The 25,236-nt window shown below is 37.0% G+C and overlaps 2 protein-coding genes across 6 annotated transcripts in view; one reads left to right on the top strand and one right to left on the bottom strand.

Annotated features, from left to right (window-relative positions):
- Window positions 1-27: 27 nt before the first annotated feature.
- Snx3 (sorting nexin 3) lies at window positions 28-20,726 on the top strand. Its single transcript, XM_081729109.1, has 4 exons — window positions 28-292; window positions 4,830-4,925; window positions 10,789-10,913; window positions 19,220-20,726. The coding sequence occupies exons 1-4, from the start codon at window positions 128-130 to the stop codon at window positions 19,323-19,325; spliced, it is 492 nt and encodes a 163-aa protein (XP_081585235.1). The 5' UTR covers window positions 28-127; the 3' UTR covers window positions 19,326-20,726.
- Window positions 20,727-23,111: 2,385 nt separating this feature from the next.
- The window catches only part of LOC145662974 (cAMP and cAMP-inhibited cGMP 3',5'-cyclic phosphodiesterase 10A-like), a 140,867-nt gene continuing 138,742 nt past the window's right edge, over window positions 23,112-25,236 (bottom strand). For all 5 annotated transcript variants that reach the window (XM_081729079.1, XM_081729061.1, XM_081729088.1 and 2 more), the window contains one exon: window positions 23,112-23,454. In XM_081729079.1, the coding sequence (XP_081585205.1) occupies window positions 23,355-23,454 (100 nt within the window). In that variant the 3' untranslated portion in view covers window positions 23,112-23,354. The remainder of the gene's footprint in view (window positions 23,455-25,236) is intronic.

Here is a 25,236-nt window from a genome sequence, read left to right as displayed (position 1 = left end):
CGTTTGGGGCAGCATTGTGAAACATTAACCCTGTATATCGTCTGCTTTGTCAAGTCGTGCGGTAATTGTTTCAAAATCAGGCACGTGCTGACATCTACAAGTACGATTGGCAGTAGGTGTTAGCAGTATGGCGGAAACCACAGTGGATGCTACTCGAAGGTTGAATGTAAAGAAACAGACTTTAGACGATGCATATGCTGCACCAGCCAATTTTCTTGAGATTGATGTTATTAATCCCATTACACATGGAGTTGGGAAGAAGAGATACACAGACTACGAAGTCAGAATGAGGGTAATAATTTTGTTATGGCTAAAGTTGCTTTTTTGTAATGAGCTGTAAATAAGGTTAATAACAGTGTTAGCTGATAGGTCGTTAAAACGTCAAATGTTACTTCTAGCTGTAGTAACGCTGAGTAATTAATATTTTGATAACAAAACTTTTATAAAGCGTATTTTGTAATTGTCAAACAATAAATAAACGCAGTGTATTATTCATAATCACATAATTTATTCGAAATACGTGGCGTATCAAACGCAGTGAGTGCAACTTCAGTTAAAATTGACCATTTACGTGTATTAGCTTAAGACGTTTCATATATGTAAATCACGTGAGTATAAATCACAATATGTGTAAATTAAACTATGTGCAGTATTTTTGAATTCGTCTTAAACTTAAGTAGACTACTTCATTGTGGTGTACGCCCTACTATTTATAAAGTTACATAGAACATTAGCCGGTAATTAACACTTTATGCCAGGTACGAAGGCATTGAAATTGATTTTTTGGTAATTTAATAATGTAAACGTAAAATGTGAGCAAATAGGAATTTTAACAACCACCGGCAGTAGTTAAATGGCTTCTCTTGAACTTGTAAGCATTCCCTTGTAGTTGCTTAATTAACCGTAGGTGTTTTTCACTGAATGGGAGGGGTGTGTGGTTATAGTTAAGGAGCCGTACTTCCCATTTAGGGAAGGACGAGAAACGCCATACTTTCAGGAATTATTCAATGACTTATCTAGGGTATTTAGGTAGTGCAACAGTAAGATGTATCTTCGTGCACGGGAGATGAGAAGTAGCTGTTCTTAACTATTACCGGGTGTGTTTTGAGTAGGGTGATAACTGCATTTTGTCTATACTTAGAGCGAGTTCGAATAACATGGTAAAAATTGGAAGTGTCTAGCTCACACAAAATGTTCAATCCTGAGTCCTTAGTGCATTTCGGATTACGCTTTGTGAATTTAGTTTCGATTCGATATTTCTGGATCTACTAGAACTCAACAAATATATGCAGATCAGTTTGTCCGTTCAACTTAAGCGTCCCTTTTCAGTACAGAGGCTATATGGGTCCTGGACTGAGTGTTTAAATGGAATCCAAAGGGAAGGTTCTAGAACGCAGGTCCCCCACATAGGTTGGTGGCCAGGTTGGTACCATTCTGTGCCACAGCTCAATACTTAATTCACACAGAATTGCCCAGCGAGTGAAGGCGGGTGAGCAGCCCCGCAGCGCATATTGTTTTCTATATTTATGACAACTCATTGGGGGGGGGGGTGGCTGGTGTTGTAGGACCCTGCCCTGTTTGATTGATTATGGGCTAGCTGACTAGCGAAACTTTATTTGTAGCCTAAGACACATTTTGATGGGTGGCATTTACTACCTCCCACAACTAGTTTCATGGCTCCAGAACAGAGTACTTTTTTAATTGTGATAAAAGTAGAAAGCAAAGCCTGCAGGACTTCTAACATCCTTTGCTCGCGTAGCTATTTTTTGTGAAGTAACACTGTAAATCTTATAAGCAAGATTAGGAGGGAAACTGGATATAAGCTTTTTGTCGTAACAGTCAGGAAACTTGAAGGTCAGGAACATATTACGTTACCATTTGTGGTAATGTAAGACTCCTACGTAGTAAACGTTCCTATGGACGTAGTGTTTGATTGCGAAACAGTGTTTCAAATGTGTACAATTAATTTATTGAGTTAAGTACAGTTCTGTATTATAAGAAATTGAGAAGTAAGATCGTTTGCAAAATTGAATAGTACGCTTGATAAGACTTCATATCATTTCATAAGACCTAATACAGCACGAACAGACCAATTTGGTGTCAGTTCTTTTTAGTACATCCGTGCAGGTTTACTTTTGGCGCACTATTAGAGATAATATTGCTGAAAAATTATAATTCTTTCACTTATTTCCTTCTTATTGTCTCCTAAATGATTTGCGCTAGGTGACATGAAAATATCTCACTTGCAATAGATAAAATTTAAGGAGGCCATCACAAGTAATTGTTGAAAAATTACACTCTTCGATATAAATAGCATGTTCGGATGATTTGCATATAAATAGCATGTCCGGATGTGTGCCATAAAAACTGCAATGCAAAATACACAAATAAACCTATGCTAGGTGACCACTAAAATGTACGAATGCTAACGGTCAGGGCAGGGCAAAGCTGGTGGGCCTGAGAGGCATCGGGGGGGGGGGGTACGTCCGCAGGGAGTGGGCACGTCAGCGATGATAGCGAAAACAAGTGGATTTTGGCAATGATACGAGTTTCAACAGCACTTATCATCGTTTCATATTAGCAATGCCTCGTAAACATAACATTCAGCTTCTGTACACATTACAGAAATACATACGTGGTGCAAAATAGTTTCTAATAGTCATGCTTTGTATGCGCTGAATTATTTTATTCGTCATGAAGCACTTGTAATGATTTTACACTAGTCACCCTACACTTGTAAATCTAAAATACAGGTGTATTACTTTGTATTGAATTCTATCGCGTGCAGAATTTTGTTCTTTATAAATATGTCTTTTCATGGAAAGTATTGAATTTTACCTCCAAAATGTGGTCCACGAAAAGTAATCTAGCACCGTAAATTCTCTTATTCCAAACTGGGTTAGCAGTTTTTTTTAACCAAAGCTCAATACTCAATTCGGTAAGTTTCCAGATGGGGAACCAGAATTTGTAAACTAAACATAATGATTTACAGAAGTTAGTTGATATTCCTGTTCAGTTGTTCAGTTACTCAAAATATCGTAAGGGATCTGTACAAACCGTAAAGGTAAGTGGAAGTGACTTATTTGGGAAAAGAAAGTAAACTATTTGTAACGAAAAGAGGATTCATCGTGCCTTGCGGGGCTCTAAACCTCCATCACTCGCTAACGCTCGCTCGGGAATACTGTAAGAATTAAATATGTGAGCCTAATTTAATGTATAAGACCATAAAACTACGAAATCTGGGAAGAATATCGTAGAAAAATAGGTGAAAATGCTGGCCCACCATTGCGGAACAATATCCTTCAATTCACATAGTATTGTGTAGCGAGTGAACACGGGTTAGTGACGAGGTTGATTACTTTCTTTATTACAACTCAAATGATGTTCACCAGTGTTCTTGACAGGGTTGGCTGGTTTAAACCAAGGTGGTTTAAACCAGCTGGTTTTTTCAAAAAAAAAAAAAAAAAATGGTTTAAACTAGAAATCGTAAAAGTGTAAAATCGTACAATCTTGAACACACTTTTGTGGATTATCACATTTCACTCCCATATATTATTCGTACTATATTCAGACCTAAATTCCACATTCTTTACTCAAAGATATTATATTCCAAAAGCAAGTTTTCTTATGTGACTTTGTATGTTTCTTTTGTGATTTTTTTTTATAGTTTGTTTATAGTTTTTATACAACTAAAGGAAAATTCTAAACATTGTTTCGTTTTAATGTTTACTATTAATAAAATACATCGAAATGCTACTTTTTTAGGGAGGGGGTCATACAAACTCCACGAGAGGCAATTATTGAAATAACAAGAATCTTTGGTAACTATTTATGTATAAATGAGCCAAAGTGGACTCAAATAATTCGTATCTTGATTCACTTTTCTTATTGATATGCAAAGTAAGTCGTTATATTTCTTTAACTTGGACTAATAAAAGTTGTAGTGAACTGACCTGGACTAAATTAGTTCTTCTGTGATTTGTAGTACTTTGAAATTGTGCATATGTAATTATGTATAATGGTTCGAATTGTGCAATTGTTTATCTTTTTTCCCTTCTGTCCTAATGACTCTTGACGATTATATTAACAAATATTCAGGGGTCAGTCAACGTATTTTTATCAGGAGTCCTTCGTGAGTGAGCCGGCAGACGTATCGCATTTGTGGTCAATTAGTCCCAGTTTCCAGCTCAAGTGGAGAACAGTTTCTCTCGTATGTAAGCCGAGAAGCGGTTTGGATTCCGTTTTAAGCTTATGTGACCCCTTCCAGCATAACTCGGTTGTTGCATACTAACACCAAGGCGAAACAAGCTTATTTCTGTCCATATGTGATATAAATACATAGAGCAAATTATTTAAACAAAACAACCTGGTTTTTTGATTTTTTCAATAAAAACCATGGTTTTTGCCAACCCTGGTTCTTGAACCCTACTCAAAGAATATTGCACTCAAATTCACATTCGTTTCGAGATTACTGGGGGGCGTGGTGGCTCAGTGGTAGAGCGTTCACTGGTGCTTGGGGTCCCGTGTTCGATCCGAGCCTCCGCCAAGTGAACTTTGTGGTGAACAAACACCGTGCTCGTGGGTTTTCTCGGTGTTCTCCCGTTTCCTCTCACTTTCTTCATTCCACCATTTCACTCATCTCTCATCATCACCGTCTCCTTTAGCCTAACCGGCATAATCGTGGGACGTAAAACTTAAAGATTTCATTTCATTTTTCGTTTCGAGATTACGGTGAAGAAACATGGAGATACGCTTTTGTTGGTATGCGGCTCGGTATGTTTATTATTTACTACATGTCATTATTCACGAAATCGTATATTTTCTTTCAGACAAACTTACCTGTTTTTAAAGTTAAAGAATCCAGTGTACGTCGGAGGTACAGCGACTTTGAATGGCTGAGAAATGAATTAGAGAGGGACAGCAAGGTAAGTAGTAATTATTTAATGATGTTGGCTCTGTGTTACGGAGTAAACTGTATAGTTTTATTAAATATTGGTAGTTTTTTAGGTGAATAATTGTCAGTTGTCTGTTACTGTTACTATACTTCATGTTTAGTTTTCGATTTTTATTTTTGAAATACTCTCGAGAGTTAGAAGTGCTGGATATTTTGCTGATAGATGGTATGTAAATTCCCCTTAGTTTTTTATTTTACTTCAGGGATGCAAATTACCACTCGCCTAGGAAAGAGGTTCATCGGTGCGGGCGAGTTTTTAATATCACTACTAAAATAGCGAAGGTAAGTAAATGATTTCTATTGTGGGATGTGGGCAAGGTTCTAGATTACTGGTCCCCCTTCTCTGAATGCGGGTCACTGATATAGATGACCCAGAAGAAAATAGTACACTTTTTCGGATCTTCCGGGTCACCTATACCTCTGACCCGCATGTCCGTTCCTCCCAACAAACACAATTTTGTATAGAACTATATAGCACGAAAACCTTCGACTATTTCAAAAACCTAAAGTATTATTATTTTACAAAAAGGTAAATACACCTTCAAAGCATGGGGGGCAAGCCCCCCGACAACAATAAACATTTCTACACACGTATGGCGCAAAACCCTCTAATGCAAATACTAACATATTCTTATTTGAAAAACGTAACGACTTGTCAAAACGGTTAATATAATTTATAATAAATAGTGTTCACAGCAACTAAAGAAACATCATCATCGCAAGCATAAGGAAAAAAGGAGCATGTATCAGGTAAGCAAATACTTCTATTTATGAAAAATACAGGGGGACCAGTAATCTAGAACCTTCCCTGGGAGGTGGGCTAGTAGCTTTTTTCTTGTGCTAGTAAAATTTTGTCGTTTATTTGCCTCCCTGTTTTACTTCTATTTTATCTTTGGGTTATTTCAGCTATTGTGTCATTGGTTTTCATCAACCACATATACTTTATAACTGTAAGGCAGCGGTCTCTTCTCAAATTGTGGAAAGTTAAGTGTGATAGTGTCTATTGCTACGCCATAGAAAGTCTCGAAATGTTTCTTATTCCTGAAAGAGTGGCACGAAACGCACAAATTGCATGCATATATACACAACGTTGTAGCACCCAGGGAATAATGTATGGTCTTTCATTTTAAAGGTTTGGTAAATATCTCTGTATATATGTGTGTATTAAGGATCATTTTCACTTTATATAGATAGACAGACTGACTGAGGGTTTGGAACAATCGAACGAAAAGTTCCGTTGTAGCATTTTGCTATGCGTAAATGACGATACATTGTCCCATGTATTCTTTTACACAGGGTGACCACACCATTCCACATAACTTGTAATGAGCTTTTCGCCATATGCATAGTTTCTCTATCTTGAAACGTGGATATCCCGTTGTCCACATGCAGTCTCGTATTCATGTTTGACGTGTGTGGCTGACTCGGTTTTTTCCACGTGTAGGTTTTTCTTGTAGTGTAACAATGTCATTTTACCCCCCAGAATTTTTAAAGAAAAGGAGCGTGTGTGAATGGCGTAGCTATTTATGATTTTTGAGACGCCGGTCGTCTTGAGGTGGGCTTTCCTGGGTTTCTCTCATTCACACCGAGCAAATGCCGGAATGGTACCTAACATACTGGTCCCAGGCCGCTTCCTTCCTTTCCTTTCTTCGAATAGTATGCTCGCCGAGTGACGGTAACTCTCATATACGTGACGGGCTAAATGTGCTTAGATGCCGACAGACTAGAAATTTAATTTCTAATTGTCATGGCTGAAGAGCAAATTGTTCAATAACGGTAAAATCAGTCAAGCTGTATTTGACAATATAAGGGAACCTATCTATTTCGGCCACCATTTGTTGCACAGAAATTGGTCAACTTATAGAAAGTATCCTTCCTGCCCAAATCGATGCCTATTTTGTGGGCTGCTATGTTCTCGAAATTTTATTGCCTTTTGCTTCAGATTTAAAAATGTAAAATTGCGTGTGTTATGTACCTAGTTATATCATAAATACTGTCACAAGTTTGAATGTGAATAACACAGAGAGTACTAACGCCAAGGCAGTTTATTTTGGTCATGTTTTACATTGATGTGTTTTACACCTGACGCACGAATCATTTTTTCGAAATGTCCCCCCTTAGCCTTGATGCAGGCACGACGTCTGTCCGCAAACTGGTCAATGGCATTACGCACCACGTCCATGGGAAAATTGTTCACTCTCAGGTCAACGATTGTTTCAGACCGTCGACAGATGGATGCCGTTTATGGCAGACCTTTGCCTGAAGGACTGCCCAAAGTTTGTAGTCCAACGGGTTAAGATCCGGGCTACTAGAAAGCCAATCAGCGTTAGAAATGAAGTCGGAGACGTTTCTTGCTAGCCACTCCTGGGTTGTTTTCGCTTTGTGGCCTGGAGCGGAATCCTTTCTTCAGGGAACGTGGTAGCAGACAGTGGTTTCACTATATGTGTTAGCACAGTGTCCTGGTACACCTTGGCATATGTTTTAACACCTTGTTCGCAAAAATGCAGCTGGGTTGTGCCTAAGTAACTCGCTCTCCACCAAACCTCACTCAGGCAGGATGATGTGCCCTCTGAACCCTTGGAGCTGCTTCAGCAGCTGCAGTAGATGACGTGGCATACACACGGTCATTTTGGGCGTTGTAGGCCTGCTCAATTGTGAACACTTTTTCGTCAGTGAACAGAATCTTTCTGTGCAGATTGTTGGCGTAACGCTGCAACAGTCTCTTTGATTTAAGGACCCTCTGCGACATGAATGTTTGGATCAGAAAGTGACCAGTCCGCCTCTTATACGCCCGTAGATGTAGGTCACTCCTGAGCACACGAGACATGGAATTTCTGCTTATGTTCATCTCAGCAGCCATCGCACTTTGTGTTCGAGCAGAATTTCTTCGAATTCTTGCTGCGACTGCTTTCTGGACCTGCGGGATTCGTACCGTTTGTGGTCTGCCACTCCTTGCGCGGTCAGCTGCCGTTCCAGTCTCGGTGTATCGCTGTATGGCGCAATACACAAATCTCTTGCTAATTTGTAGGGGTTTCAGGAGCTTGAAAATCTCGCCTGCTGTCTTCCCGACCTTGTGTAGTGCAATTACTGCTATTGTCAATGGTATCTGTGTACCAGGATTGGCCTAAATCGATGCCTGCCTTGAAGGGCGCCATGTTCTCGAAGTTTTGCCTTTTTAAGATGTAAAATTGTGTATGTTACGTATAGTTAAATATAAAATAATGTGTTTGTTTGGACAAAATTTTACATGGAAAGGAACCACCTGCCACCAAATTTGGTACCCAGATAATTTTTACCAGACCTAATTGTGAACGAAGCTATTTTTCCGATTTTCGGCTCGTAGGTGGGGAGGGGAAGTTAAGGTCAAGAGTTATACGCGTTTCTTCTCTTGTTATTTTTTAAGAGCGATAACCTCGCGTAGCGTATTGCAAATGCTTTCGCCTTTGGTGCGAGTGGTTCCGGATCAGTTTCAAGTGAGGACACTTGACCAGAAAGGTGTAAGAACCTTTTAAGCTAGCCATCCAGAGTGATCTCCTCTGGGTTTTCCTCATTCGCATTAGGCAAATGCCGGGATAGAATCCAACATAAATGTTCCAGGCTACTTCTCCGGGTAGAGTGATCATGAGGGACATCGTGACGAGATTAAATGGTCATAGATACCAAAAGGCCAGACATATAATGCCTTAATCCGAATTTTTTTTTAACTTTGCCTATATGCAACCCACATCACGTTTTGTTTTTCGGCCTTATATAACAGCAGAGGATAAATACCCGGGTAATAAATGACATTAGTGTTTTTTAAATCTAGGTTCTGAATTAAGATTAGGCAACGACGGATGCTTACCTCTAGTTTCAAATATGAATACAAAATTATACATTGCCTGGATCTTTAATTATTTCAAAGTAAGTAAATTTTTAAATGTTGACTGATCTTAATGTGGAGGAAATGTCTAATTCACTCTATGAAAGAAAAAGTGATACAAGATGTTTTTAACGTGGATTCAATCAAAAAAAAAAAAAAACTTTTTTTCGGGCTGGACCCACTTTGGCGAGCTTTTGGTTCCTTCTTCATGACAATACAAGACCTTGTACAATATAGTTGTGCAACGTCTGAAGTCTAAAAGGGATTTTCTTTCGCACATCCGCCATACTAAATGATCTAGCCTTCCTAGATGATTTTTTTGTTTCTACAAGTGAAAATTGGCCTGAAATTAAAATATGACTTGTACTCGTTTTTGAAAATGAATCATCATGGACGAGGACTACTTTGAAGGACAGTAAAGCATGTTTGGTGGACTCTACTTATCCAGAATACGTTCACCGAACTATCAGAGATGATTGTATAAGTTAGTGACTTCAGTATTTAGGGTTATATAATAAGTAGATTTCAGTCTATAAGAGAAAACAGGTTGATATTATGTTAGGAAATTTCAATAACTTACGTAAGGAAGTTTCGAAGAAATTGTTTCTCAATATGTTGATACTTGGTATTAATTTCAATATTCTTTGAGTAATATAGCAGAAGTATATAATCGATATTATAAATAATGCATTCTACTTACTAACTGGATGCCTTTATACGCGAAAACTATTCATCTTGCTTTTTTTTAACCCTCTTATATATTGTCCAAAAATAAATATTTAAGGTCATATTTTCGCCGACAGTTCAACATTAGCAAGACATAAGTAAGAAAATGTTTTAGTGGGGAGGATGTATTTAAATTAGTTATAAGATGACATGAAAAAATAAGTAACATTGGCAAATAAAACTTCTAGCTGTTCCACAGTATACAGATCTTAAATCTGAGCTGCTGCCTTTGTAGTTGATGATAACTGTCAGTGATGTTATTGGCCAAAGTGGCGATATCGGAATTTTAAGTTTGCGAACTCTTTGTTTGAATAATATTAGTGTTCTGAAGAAGAGTTGTAATATATTATTGACACGTTCATCGTCATAACGAACCGTAGAAGCAGCACAGAGATTCTATTTAGATCCATATTTTGTGGAACAGCAACATGATTTTATTTACCAGTGATTATTATTATTATTATTATTATTATTATTATTATATTGTTGCTCCTATTATGGAAGTAGTTTTTTTTATCTTAAATAGTTGTAGGGGACATTGAGGACGAAGATCGGCCTAAGTACCAAGAACATTAATTCTTTTAATCCAAATTTCTAATACTTCTACTTCATTTGCATCAATAGTTTACTATATATTTTTCTATGTATAGTATTGTGATGTAATCAGTATTGTGTGTGCATTTTTTCTCTTGGCGCACTAGTGGCTGTATGCTGTGATGAAAGAACGTCGAACATTTATTATGACTGTTATATGTTGTATCCTACTAATAGACAGAATCTGTTGCCAAAATATTATTATTATTATTATTATTATTATTATTATTATTATTATTATTATTATTATTATTATTATTATTATAACCAAAATGAAATTAAGTCTTTCAGCGTCCCACGATCATACTCATTAGGTTAAGGGAGACTATGATAAATCAAGTGAATGATGATGGAAAAATTTGTGGAATGAGAAAGGAGGAGGAAACAGAAGTACCCCGAGAAAACCAACGGACACGATGTTGTGCACAAGCCAAGTTATGTTCTGTTCCCACTATAACCTTTCCTTAACTATGTCTTCAGAATACTGACTGCAGGTAGCAAATATTTGAAGTTTAACCTGATTTTTTTGAACATTATATATGTAATAGGATGGAGAAGTACAAGATTAGTACCTTCCAAGTTTATTGATAAAATAGCTCTTTCAAGTGGCTTAAGTTATAACTTAAACCTTTATATTTTATTCATTGTGTAGATTGTTGTACCACCATTACCTGGTAAAGCGTGGAAGAGGCAACTTCCATTCAGAGGGGATGATGGAATTTTTGAAGAGGACTTTATTGAAGATAGAAGAAAAGGTTTAGAAGTATTTGTAAACAAGTAAGTGTTTTATAAATTATTATCTTCCCGTAAAGAAAAATAGTTTTTGTACGGGCATGGAATCAAGTTACTGGCGAGTTATTAATTCACTAAGGGCGGAAGGAACTTCATCGAGATATAAGTGTTCATTGTGTATAAATGTGTAGGGGTGTTGGCATATATTTGAACAAGGTAATGTCGAAAATACACACGATACCTTATTCATTAAGTTCCATCAAGAACATTCAGCGACCATAATGGCACAGTCCTGCATACATCCACATGACTCTTTATGTTTGCAAATGTTAAAATATGATTTAGAAAATTCCTTTTTGGGAACACTTATGTTACGCGGGCGGGGTGAAAAGTTCTAGGACTGACCCAAAGATGGCACTCCAATCAACAAAATTTTATTGTTCTTGCCTAGGGGCGCTTTTCAGTTGCTCGTATAACAAGTGTCAACTTGTTCTCTCAAGTAGTTTGTGTGCAGGTATTGTTGCAGTTAGACGTCTTGTGTGTTAGTTGTGAAAATGGATAAACTTGAGTATCGTGCGGTGATCTAATTTTCCGTTTTGGATGGTTAACCCCTACGAAAATTCATCAGAAGTTGACAAAGGTTTATGGGGACCCTGCTCCTTCCGTGTCAACCGTTAAAAAGTTGGCAGCTGAATTTGAACGTGATCGCACATCCCTCGAAGATGACCCACGTGAAGGAAGGCCGAAAACCACAACCACACCGGAAACAATCGAAAAAGTGCATGATATCGTGTTGGACGACAGGCGAGTGAAGGTGAGTGAGATAGCTGAAAGTGTGGGGGTATCGGAGGAACGGGTGCGAAACATCTTGCGCAAGATAGGTGCCGCATTTGCTGACTGCTGGCTAAAAGCAACAGCGAAAACGATTTTCGCAGCAATCTTTGAACCGATTCAAAAGGGATCCGGTTGATTTTGTGTGGCGATTTGTGACAATGGATGAGACATGGGTTCACCACTACACGCCAGGAATGAAACGGCAGTCCAAGCAGTGGGTGGAAGCCGGTGGAGCAGCGTCCAAGAAAGCGAAGGCGATCGTATCGGCCGGAAAGGTCATGGCCAGTGTATTTTGGGATGGGAAAGGGATCCTCTTAATTGATTACCTTGCAAAAGGGAGAACAATTGCAGGCGAATATTACTCCAACCTTCTTGACCAGTCGGATGCCAAAATTCGCGAGAAGAGGCCTGGCTTGAAGAAGGAAATAATCTTTCACCAGAACAACGCACTTGTGCACAAGGGTGCGTTGGCGATGGGAAAACTGAGGGATTTAGGGTACGATTTGCTCGGTCATCTCCCATGTTCTCCTGATTTGGCACCATCGGACTTCTATCTTTTCTCAAACTTGAAGAAATTTCTTTCTGGGAAGCGCCTCACATCGAATGAAGAAGTTGAGATGGTCGTGGATGACTATTTTCACAACCTTCCAGACTCTCACTTCCGGGAAGGAATACTGATGTTGGAGAAACGCTGGACCAAGTGTATTGAAGTTAAGGGAGATTATGTCGAAAAATAAAATCATTTTTGAACTAAAATTCGCAGTCTTTCATTGTCAGGCCGAGGACTTTTCACTCCGCCCTTGTATTGATCAACTAGAGAGACTCTGTGAACTTGATAAAGGCGTTCTACAAACATATGGAGAGAAGAACCCACATCAAATAATGGAAGGATGGATTCCGTATGACGTGTATTACCATTTTTCGGGTCTGGTTACTCTAAACTGGGACAATATGTATCCTACGCGTTGACACCATAACAGGAGCAGTCCTTCCTGCTAGTCTGGGCGCTCGGGATCCCGGGTTCTACTCCGGATGGAACATTGAGCGCATTACAGTACTTCGGATTCCACCTTAAACTGTACGTTCACCTCTCACATTGCCTTGATGCTGAAAAGAGGGACTAACTTTAAGAAACGAGCAAACACAATAGAAGCAGCAGCGTATGGGCATTCCGGGTTCGCTGTTGACCTGTTCCAGAAGTCGCTTTTGTACAAAATAGAAAGGGAGGTTGAAATTGGTATTTTACTGCAATATTAGTTGCAAGCAGTGGGTTTTAGAGTGTGATGGGATGTGCTCAGTATCATCGGTTTTGATTCGCTGACAACCAGTCACGGCAAAGATCTGCTGTTACCAGTTAGATGGTTATGGTCTGCATTGCTGAACACTGTGCACTGGTCTATTACAAGGACATACATTCTCCCACCTTCCTCCTGACACACGTGGGAAAGTAGTTACATGTGGGAAAGTACAGGAATTTCGCTGCAATTACCCCACTTCGTTTTGTTCTTTTAGATTTTAGCCTGTTTGACATTCTCCAAAAACATTGTGACGGAAATACACAGTGCGAGGTGAATGACATGCTACAAACAATCCCTGTACTTTTTCTGTGTAATCCTTTTTTTCTGCCTCAGTAGAAGTGTTAGGCATGGGAATTAAGGCTGTAGTTTCAATTGGTGATTATTTTGCTGACTGGACATAGTTTTCTGTATCTCCTTAGTTTCTTTCTGGTACACTTCTGGTCACAAAAAACCTAGACTGCCTTCCAGTCTTAAGTTCAAACATTTGAACCTAGATCCTTACGTCTATCAGCTCTCCTTACAAGGAAAATATATTTCTCTCCATTCCATTACAGAGCATTATGCATCTCTAATAGAAACAGACCATGTGGATATTGTCTCCGAGTAAATTTTCAGGTGGCGTGTAGAAAACAATCACAAAGTATGTCAATAAAACATGGTGAAAGTCAAAAACTGCAATATTACTTGATACGAGAGAATTGCCTATGGAAAGTACAGCATCGTCCGACTAGTAATAGAAGCAAATGGAAGAGTCTAATGAACATGTGCCCTTGGTCTTCTGGATATAGTAATGGATTCGCGTACGAATTTCTATTTGAACATGAGTTTTTTGTAAATCTTCATTTTAGTGACAAAAGAGCATTCATGTTTGAATACTAGAAATTTATGAATATATCAAGAGTTTACATTGTAATATATATATAGGATGGCCCAAAGTAGATATACATCCCTGCATTGATCAAGTATAACATCCTAGTTTATGGGTTTATTTCTTTCGGCTCTTCCGAGTTTAAGATGTAAGTAAAAACACATTAAGAACAAATAATACAGAAATTAAGTCTACCTGATGGATGACAATAAAAAAGTATATAAAATACAGTACGGTACTGTATACCTACTTCTGGGCCACATATAAATCACAGCTTCTCGTGTCTTTAATGTTTACTCTGGGGCAGGTCCGTGTTCCATTCCCGACAGGAGCTCATGTAGTTCAGATTCCATGTTAAGCAGTAGGTCCAGATCTTATATAACCTCAGTGTTGAAAGGGATGCTAGGCCCTAATGCAACTGTCTTATGTTTACTCTTGAACAGAAAGCAATATTGGAATATGTTCTTCATGGAAATTAATTCTTTAGTATTTCGGGCAAGCAGGAGCGTTATTTGGGGAGGGCAGGTGAGCAGTTATCCCCCTGACGTATATACATTTTAATCAGTAGTATAAAGAATGTAAAACTGTGTATATCGGGGACTTGCTCCAGCCCCGAATCAAAACGTGCAGTGACGCTACTGTGGGCAAGGGGAATTGTAAGAGAATAAATGGTCGCTAAATTATGGTCTGAGAAAGGGGCCATTTCTGGACATGGTGTTGACATGTGATGAGAAGTGGGTCCTGTACGAAGTTCCACGGCGCCGTCGTCATTTTTAAGCATCCCATGAACCAGTTCCAAGACAACCGAAACCAGCACTGCACCAGAAGAATGTCCTCCTGTGTGTTTGGTGGACTGCTCCCGGCATCGTGCATCGAAAACTGCTACCAGCTGATCAGAGCATCAATGCAGCTGTGTACTGTCAGCAGTTGAACCGTGTTCAAGAAAAACTCAAGACTTCTGAGACGCAAAGGAATCCTCCTGTTACAGGACAACGCTAAGCCCCACCACCGGGACACCACACTACGCCTTGGATGGGAAACTATTGAATCCGCCATATTCCCCCGACATTGCACTGTCCGATTATCACCTGTTGCATTCCTTGGAAAGTCACCTTAGAGGACGCCAGTTCAAATTCCTAGTAGAGATGCAAAATGCACTTGATACCTTCTTCGGTTCACGACCCACCCCACCAAGTTCTACCACGATGGAATCCATGGCCTTCTAGAACGTTGGCAGAAGGTCGTCGATCCTGATGGGGACTACTTTTGATCTTCCAGGTACGTCTTGGGTGACATATGAATGTTCGAAAATGGTGGCTCAAAAAGCGACAGAACTTTCTTGGTTACCTTTATAATAGCTAAATGTGCTCGCACTAATTGTCGGCAACACAGATCTGAGTCCATTTTTCTACCTGGTGACAGCGACTCGTGATGCATGATCAATTTCTAATTCCGCCATACGCACAGCATAATCTTTCTGGGCGGGAGTTTGAACTTTGCCACAAGCTTTGAGGCTTGCCTTCGCTTGGACCACGATCTGGAGTTGCAGATTGTTGTCGTAGGTTATCTACTTGAATCATTCGTGATCAACCGTCCTCGTGTTCGTTACGTTTTAATAGAGATTCACGAATAGAATGTCGATTGAGTAAATGTTTTTTGAGTCAGATAATGACGCACCCAAACATCGAGCTTCTTTTTGTAGCCAATTTTCTCCAAATGGTTTAACACCGGTGATAATGTTTAGGTCCTTGGCGATGTCATGACTGCTTATGCGCTGGTCTTGCTCGACTTTCGTAGGACTTTTTCTGTGATCGATCGCCGAGGACGAGGAGCATCTTGGACATGAACATTTCCAGAACGTCTTCCAAAGCGACTGAACCGTCTTTTGGCTGTTGCTTTTGATAATGTATCTTGCCACTAAAGAGCACAAATTTCTTCACGGGCGCAGCATTTGCGCCTTTATCGAAATAAAATTGTAAAACGCAGTGCAGTTTTGGGAAAAGTTCACACATCTTCACGGTGCAGTACCTTACTTTCTATTATCAAGTTTTTTTTGCACACTTACTAGCTTCAACTGTCAGCTGTCAAATGACATCAAGACCTGATTCGCTGCGACTTTTACATCCTGAGAACTTCATCTCGTGCCCAAATGTTTATCCTTTCTTCTTCTTGTGTTAACTTGAGCGTTTATGGTCAAAAGTTTGATTTGTGTACTTCTCTGCGGAATTGAGAAACTGTACACAGAACTTCCATCTTGTTGAAACAATGTTTTGATATGCATTAACATTGAATTAGGTGAATGCCTAGTGAAGTGTGCTGAATCCAGTGCTGTGCAAATTTCACCATAGTTGCAGTAGGTGTAACTTTTTATTGTTGCTGTAATTTATGATGTAGTCTCATTGCTTGTCTAAGCTACCTTGATCATGGTTTAATTTTTAGGTCCTTCATCCTGATGAAGTATGATTCTTATGCTAGTCTTTTTATAAGTGAAGATGTTTTGTTTAATAGAATGTCTGGTTACTTAGCCACCATGTTAAATCCAGAAATCGCTTGAAGGTTGTCCCTACAGTCACTAATATGTTCTTCTGTTCTACGTATTTGAGACTATAAAGACAAGGCTCAAGTAGTTTCACGATTCAACGCGACAGCTAAGTGACTAAGCATTCCGTTAAGCATTCTTGCAGAAAACTTCGCTTACAGGTTGTAATAAATCTTTCACAATATGTCTGTCCGTTATTTTGTTTTATTTAGGGTACTTTGCGTCTGCATTCATCATACTTGAGGTTGTAAACTCCCCATATCACTCCGCGGGAAAGGACTGTAGACTATGTTTTCATAAATTTTATAACTTTTTATTGCTGAAATCTTACCATGCCCTGTTACGTCAGCCACTGCCGTAACTTACTAGTTTCCTTGTTTCACCAGGCTTTTTACCGTAACAATCATCCTTTGATATATAATTTACAATCCGTCAGGTTGCATAGCTTGTAGAATGATGCTGATACATGTCTGAGCATGTGACAGCTAAACCATACATTTCCGGATTCAGGTGTCCCGCCGAAAATTGTTTCGTGTGACCCTCCTCTATCATCTTCAGAAGTCTAAGTCTTTCTATCACAAAAACGCCCTGTGTCTATTTTATGTGAAATAATATCTATATACTGTGTGTTTCAGATGTAAAGCATCACGGGCAGTATCCAATGCTGCGCGCTGTTGCCGGATTGCGGACTCCCCTTTCCCTTCTCGCTCTTCCACCAGCTTAGATTATGACACATACATAGCAACATTATTTACAATGTAAATATATTATTCCAGCAAAATCGAGAATTTTGACTGTGCATCTTAGAAGTATATATAGCAACTAAATTACTTACCTGTTAACTTGTTCCAGTAGAACTGTTAAAGGGTCGTCTTCCTCACTTTCACAATCGTCTATGTCAGTTAATATTTCGTTATTGTCAGAATCTGAGTCTTGTAAATTTATTATTATGGGTTCCAAAAATTGTAAACACAAAAAATAATTCTTCGAGCTTGACTTCATAGTTTTATATATATATAAAGAGAAAACTCCGCACTTGTATTCGGTTTACTTAAAGACATTGTCAAATACAATTTAGGGGAACAAACGAACTACCACGAAAGAAAGCAACCCAGACACTGATAAATTATGTTTATGCTAGAAGAGAAGTTACGTTCCTACACAACTAGCCCCTTTGTTTCCTTATCAGTTTTCATAAACCTAGACTCTTGGGTTTGGTCTAGGTTTCACAAAAACAATCCGTCTGATTCCTAAGCAACTCGATATGATCGAGTTTGTTTTGGGTTACGATAATTTATGACACCATTCAGACTCCTGGTGCTTTTGAATCCCTTGTAGAGGAGGAAAGAGGAAATAAGTGGTCACACTTAATAAGGCAGTGAAACGTGAAAAAAATAAGTAAATAGAAAACATACTGCGTTTCTTCTGTCGGGTAAGGAAGAATCTATCTTGAAGTAAAAACAATATTACGAACTTCTCATACTTTCTGTTTTTATGATGCTCTCTCTCTCTCTCACTATATATATATAAAATATGGATCAGATTGCAGATTGACATTTAATTCGCTCACTTACTATTCTCAGGGATGTAGCCACGGGGAAAATGGGGGCCCTGTCTTTCCAAACTATTTCCAGCCCCGAAATGAGGTTCATTTGGTATATGTTTAACAAACTTATTTAATAGTTAATGCAAATGAGAGACGATTATAATAAAATATGAAAATTTTAAAAAATCAAACATCGTCACTACGGTTTCCATTACCTAATTAAAACAACTAAAATTAATCATGTGCCTTATATTCTCGTTTCCCAAACTGGACGCACTGTGAACTCATATTATTGCATAATAATACCTCAGTTGGTATTTTTTCGAGTTTTTTCCTTTACTATTTTAACCCACATAAACAAAATCAGATAAGCAGACTGCCATAAACAGCATTTTCGTCTCTTACAATCCGGTTTTCGACTTCAGTACTGTCAAGATCCATCTTTTGATAAGGTAGCATAGTAAAAATATAATGTGTGTATAGTATGTATGTATGGTTGAGTTACAATGCTTTCATATTCTGAAGGAGGTAACTTGTTCTGCTTTTAATATGTGAAAAGCTTACCTCCCCCTGAAAGTAATGTTCCCCTAGAACAACCTGCTGGCTACACCCCTAATTATCATGTAATAAATGTTGTGAGTTCTATTCAAATCGAAACAAAATCCACTGGAAATTAGACGAGCGTGTTTTATATGGAAACCTTTAAAAGTGTGTATCATGACGAGAAGCTGACATAAAAAGAATTGACGTAGTTTTCACGTAGTTAAAAAGCAGCTGACGTAGTTTTCAGTATGTGTTCGTAATTCTTTTCTCTACTTCGTAAAGTGAACAGCTAATGTGTTATAGAATATTTCTAATAAGCGCCACTGGTATTGTCAAGATTCGCAGTAGCGCGAGAAGTCAGCGTGCAGAACTGCTTGTTGCGAATTCTCAACACCGCTCAAAGCCAATTGGACGCCGTGTGAAGCCAACTCAAGGACATGCCGCTTGTCGTCCGAAACACACAGTAAATAAAATGTACCGTTTACTTCTGTCGACAACTGTACACTTCAGTTTCTTTTGAGATCTGTGTAGTTATATTAGGAGCGTAATGAAGTACCTGATTTCATAAAATTTGGGAATCACATATCTGTGTATATAACCTGTGTACGGTATCTGCCATAGTTTGTTAAAGTATAAGTCGTTTTTAAAGTGTAGTACTTTAATAATTTTTAGTTTAGTTAATATTGCAAATTTTAGCTTTTTTTCTTTTTTCTTTATTTCTAGAATAGCAGGCCATCCTTTGGCACAGAATGAAAGGTGTTTACATATGTTCCTTCAGGAGCCAGTGATTGATAAGAACTATGTTCCAGGGAAGATTAGAAATACGTAATGATAATATCGAGCTGCCTGTCTTGAGTAGACTATACTTAAGAAAAGAAAATTCTCTTTCATGTATGGGATATCTTATTTTTTTCCCCCGATTTTGTGTATAAATTTCGATTATATCCTTCCCGTGCATGAAAGTGTAGAATTTCAACATTGCCGGTTGAGTATGACAGTTTCTTTTATACTCAAATTTATTGATATTGATTATGTTTGGACTTCACAAACGAAATTGTTTGCACTTGTTGCGTAAAAATGAAACATATATTTAATCAGTGGCAGCATAGAATGTAAACAATGGTCGTACTCTTCATATTACTACTTACTTTACCTTGAAGGTATCAGGGTATATTTATCAAGACCGACAATAAAGAAGGCAATGCCCATTCGAAAAAGAAAAGGAAATTGTTGAGATCTTGTACACATCTGCCAGTTGTGAGGCATTCTCAAGTGTACTAAATTCGCAGCGGTCATTCGAAGAAAATCCCATATCTGGACGAACTTCATTTATGTATTCGGTATTTGGTCCTATGCCCGTTTTGTAAAAAGGAACGATACAGTCTTTATTATTGACATATGTATACATAAAATAAGGCTGTGATGATGATTATAGGAACGTTTCTCTTTGTTATATGCATAATATATATATATCAGCTAGTTATCTGTGTGTTACTGACAGAACTATAGTCTAAGTTCGCAATTTTTGAGTGGCTCATATTGTCAAGGGACCACATTGGCTCATAATTAATATGAAATAATTAGTACCTCATATTTATTCTGACATCTAGCTTCTTATTGTGATCCAATGCTCATGCACTTTCATAAATGAAGTTGAAAATGTTGGAGAAACACTTTCCAGATATGGGAAACTTTCCGAAATATAGGAGTAGTCAAATTGCGATCTGCATTGATCATGAAACATGTCATTAGCATTCCTGATGTACAGTGGTATATATATATTTCTGTTTGTAATTACTCATCATCCTCTGTTCATATTGCATAGTTTAATTGTACCAAAATATATTTTTTAAAAAGAAACAACTACTGTAGTTAACAAGATAAGTATATGTATATGTATTACTCTATTTCGTACTCTTTCTACTTTTTTCCAACAATATGAAATCTAAACAAATCATGATCTTTTCTTGCCGTAAAATGTGTTTTTGTATTTGCTTTCAAGTATGCATGGCCAAATGTAAATTATCTTTGATATTTTGTTAGTAAATAATTTAAAGTATGTGTTAATTATATTTAAAAAAATCAGTTTCATATTGTACGAACATAAAAATCACGAGTAATTGTACATGAAAACTTGTTTCTAAAACAAAGAAAGATGCTTATACAGATGAAATGTATATCAGTCCAGATGTACTTTATTATGCAAAATACATCATTCTATTAAAATTAAGAGTGGAATTTTTATTTTGTTAATCTACCAAATGTCAGTATATCTTAAATTGCGTGCTTCTGGAATGTCCGACTTCGGGTTAAAATAGAAGCTATTAAGATTTGTGGATAAACGAGCAAAATCTTTCCATATAAACAGATAAATTACAGTCAGAATTTGTGGTCTTAAGACCTGTTTTCTGTTTTCTTTCTTTGTCTTTTTCTTCTTTTCCTTAATTTTCATCAGAATTAACAAGCCGAAGATGATTCCACAGATGAAGTAAACATTCTTGTTGAAGATACCAACTTCTTGTGGCCGGAATAACTATGGCTGATAGATTCCGCATTCTTGTTAAGTTTCTTTGCAGATACTCAAAATCCATTGCTTTAAGCTAGACACCATTTAAATACCGTACAATCTGTGAGTAGGAATATAGTTGTGATTTTCGAAAACTTAGAAAAGAAAGAAAACGTACTTTCGTAGCAGCTAAGTTTTAAACAGTAACGTCTCGAATTCTGTTGAGCGCACAATAGTAGCATTACGACTATTAAGCTTATAGGCTTATTGTCACATTAAATAATGTTTAAAAATTGTAGCCAAGCCAAGCCAACCTTGGTTAACTTATTAATAAACTTACTCTCTTTTTACAATAGTATACGAATATTAGCACAAAAGTTCTGTTAAATGTTTTGTATGCAGTCATACTTCAAGCTATCAAATGTTTGAGCCACGATCTTAATGTGAGCCTTTCATGCATTCGTTGCTAAGGTAAACTCATTGTACTTTTTTGATTTATTATCCTTTATAATAGCTGCGGTGATATTAAAGAACAACAAATTGCTTACTGTCAATAACTCTTACATATAAACAAACCACTTATAAATAATACACTCTAACATATGTAAAATTGACCTACATAACAAAAATTAAAACCTAAAAATTGTATTATAAATTGTTTCCATAATCAGATTATTAAGACAACCCCATTCCTTATTTTTTAATCACGCACATATAAAACTCTTTAGACAAAGACACATGAAAGTGATTCGGATTGCATTTTCTATGTTTCGTAGAAAAAGGATCGTCTGGATTCAATCATCATTCAACCGACCATGCTTGAAGTCTGTTAGTTTTAAACTTATGGAGATTGTGTGGAAACTCTTCTGATTCACTTCAGTTGCAGAGGATCACAATGTTATTACTTTTTCATATTGGCTTTTCTGACTTCAGAATTTCCTGTCGTATTTGAAGCATGGCATTCATACTAATTATGTTGATAATGGTTAATAGCATAGAAAGTTCTTTAGCCCTCAATGACTTGTCTTACATTCTCTTCGTTACACTTGGTCTCTACGTTCCTTAATATTCCGTGAGTCTTTAAGATTTTAGACAAAGTGAGAACCGATTATTAGGAGTTCAATTTTCCGTTAAAACTTTGTTGTTTCTTATCTTCATAGAATATTCCAAAATGCATCTATGTATATGCTCAAACTTACAGTAAAAGTTACACAAATTATATCTTTACAGATCTTATACAACTGAGTAACTTTTGTTTACGAACACACTTCTAATCCGTTCTGTTTCATCCATCAGCATACTGTCCTATTAGAGTCTGTATTCTCTCACTACAAGTATTTTCTTGATTTTGCTAATTCTCTTTGCGAATAATTAACACTATTAAAATATAACTATAAAAGTATAATATACAGGCCCTCTGCAGTCACAAAAATAAACCAAAAGTTTTATACAGGGTGTTTCTAAACAACACCGATAATATTTGAGAGATGATTCCTGGCACCAAAATAAGACAAAACGTGTAGACCAACCTGGGTGCACAAATACTTCCTTTCGGAGTTATAAGCTGCCGAAAACATGAAAAAATGAATTTTAAATATCCATAGTTCCAATACTATGGGACCTACCGTAGTAGGGTCAAGACTTGGAAACTAGTATGTGCCCTATCCAAATATCCATGTTTCAGAATCCTACGGTACTTTCGCGACAATTTTTATGGAGGTAGTTTGTGAGTACTTCAAATTATATGCCCGTAGCCAAATTGCCTCTATAAAAATTGTTACGTGAGTACCTTAGGGTTCTGAAACATGGATATTTGGATAGGGTACATATTAGTTCCTAAGTAAAGTCTTGACCCGATTACGGTAGGTACCATAGTTTTGGAGCTATGGACCTTTAAAATTCATTTGTTCATGTTTCCTATAACTTCGAAAGAAAGCATTCGTGCACCCAGGTTGGTCCATACTTTTCGTCTTATTTTGGTGTCAGGAATCACCTCCCAAACGTTGTTGGTGTTGTTTTGAAACACTGTATAACTTTCAATGAGATCTAAATTAAGAAGCGAAATGAATTACTATATAATATTGTAACCAAATAAATAAAATCCAGCGATAAGAACATACATTTTATGATTATTTTTTCTACAAATATGTTGACATACATGTAAAATTATACACTTTTAAGAAACATGTAGAACTTCTCAAAATCAAAAAATATTAACACACACACACACACATTGTTACCAAACAATATAAAACATTCTAGTAACTATGAAAACGCAGCAATTCTTTTCTGATGTAAATTAAGATACATTGTTGATTTTTGATCATAAAGAAAAGATAGTGACCCATAAGGTTAAATAAGTTCTGTTCCTTCTGTAACTATAGTTCCAGATGGCCTCCACACAGGTAACTCTTTCATGTCGACTAATTCTTGCCATGATTTGAGGAGATTCCTAAAAGAGACGTCACAGAAAACAAAACAATGTTTAAAATTAAGTTGAGAAGAAAATATTGTTTCATTGCTTCACAAGTAGCCTACATGGATTAAATCTTATGTAATGGCAGTGCTTTTGCTGTAACCCTGTTCACCTTCAAGCAGTAAGTTCTATACTCTCAAATTGTGCATACTTATAACCCTTTTCCATATTGTGGAAATACGTGAATGCTAAATCCATATCTGTTTCTGCTAATATAGATCGACCACTAACAGTACGATTTTGGATCAAGTCAAATTCAGATGACTCATATCAAACGTACATATATGAACGATGTTCCAATGTGTTTCCCATTGCCAGTTTTGCAAATGTTTTGATAGAGCTGCTGCAGCAACGTGAATCAAGTATTTTTATGCAGGATAATGAGGTACCGACAGGGATAAAAGAATTAATTCCAGCAGTCTTCGCTATCAGACTTTGACATAGCCATTTGATTTTCGATTCACGACTATTTTGCGTTCTGTTTAGAGCATTTTTCACTTTAAAGCGAATCTTAGTGTAATTTTTGCATACACAAACGCATGTATGGGAGAATTTTCACCCATTATATACTTAGAAGTGTATTAGCCCTAAATGGCTGTTACAAAATGAAAAAAAAAATTGTAAACAAAATAAACTTCTATTTGATAATTTTTTTTAGTTTTACGTCCCATATCTACTCACTCTAAGCTAAAAGAAACAGATGATGACAAAGTTATAGCAGCGAAAAAAAAATTACTGGAAGAAAATTCATTCATGTATCATTTTTCGGATTAAAGCACAAGGAGTAATCTGAGTATTGTCCCACACATTTCTAATAGTTACCAGGAATACAACCCCATTTCTTTTATTACCCGGGACTTAACATTAATGTTACCATTACTTTAAGTCCATTTAATATATTTTAATTCTCTAAAACTTCAGTAACTTATATTTAGTAAACTAAACAGAATTGAATCATTTATTTCCTTCTACAGTTAGGCAAACGAACAAGATTTATGCAAGTAATTTTTAAAGAAATAATTATCTGCAGAATTCACAATTATCTGCATATCTACAGAATCCACTCGAGGGCAAGGCACTGCACAAGCGAGCCATGAAAGGGCGCCTGCTCAATTTTCTATTTTCTTTTCTTTTGTCAAATGTTGGTAAGGTTCAGGGATTATCATTTACAATTATGATGCAAATCAATCAACGTATTTGTTTTCTCTTCTTTTGGAGTTAAATACGTTGATTCTCTTCTACTTATTTCTTTATGAAATTCTCACTTGCAGAATATTTTCATGCTTCTTGCTCCTAAAGAAAGCACATTAAGATTCACCTATATAGTTAGGGTTTATGATGCGTTTTTATCTTCTTTGAGCAATATATGTAAGGTTTCATAATTTGTCAAAATATTTGTTACTTTTTTTCCCCGCAAAATGTTAAAATAATTTAGTTGTCTTTTAGTGTCTGTACGTAGAAAAAAAAAGTGTTTCAGAAAACACTTACACAAAAAGTAAATGCTTAAACAATTTACCTGATTTTCGCAATAATGCAAAAGCTTTCAAAGCTTAAAACTTATCTTAGTATATTATATGTAACGTGTATTGGAATGATCCTCAACACTAGTACGTTCGCGGTCCATTAAACCACAAATGAAAGTTACATACATCTTTTTCATGTTTATTTACCATGTTATATTTCTCACCAATCTGAAAGTTATCATGTTGGCCCGAATATAATACAATATTTTTTAGTATAAAAGCAGTTTCGTCAAAA

The sequence above is a fragment of the Thermobia domestica genome, chromosome 1 (assembly GCF_964235325.1).
Source record: "Thermobia domestica chromosome 1, izTheDome1.hap1.1, whole genome shotgun sequence".
Classification (NCBI taxonomy): Eukaryota; Metazoa; Arthropoda; class Insecta; order Zygentoma; family Lepismatidae; genus Thermobia; species Thermobia domestica.
This window is presented reverse-complemented; position numbering and strand designations above follow the sequence as displayed.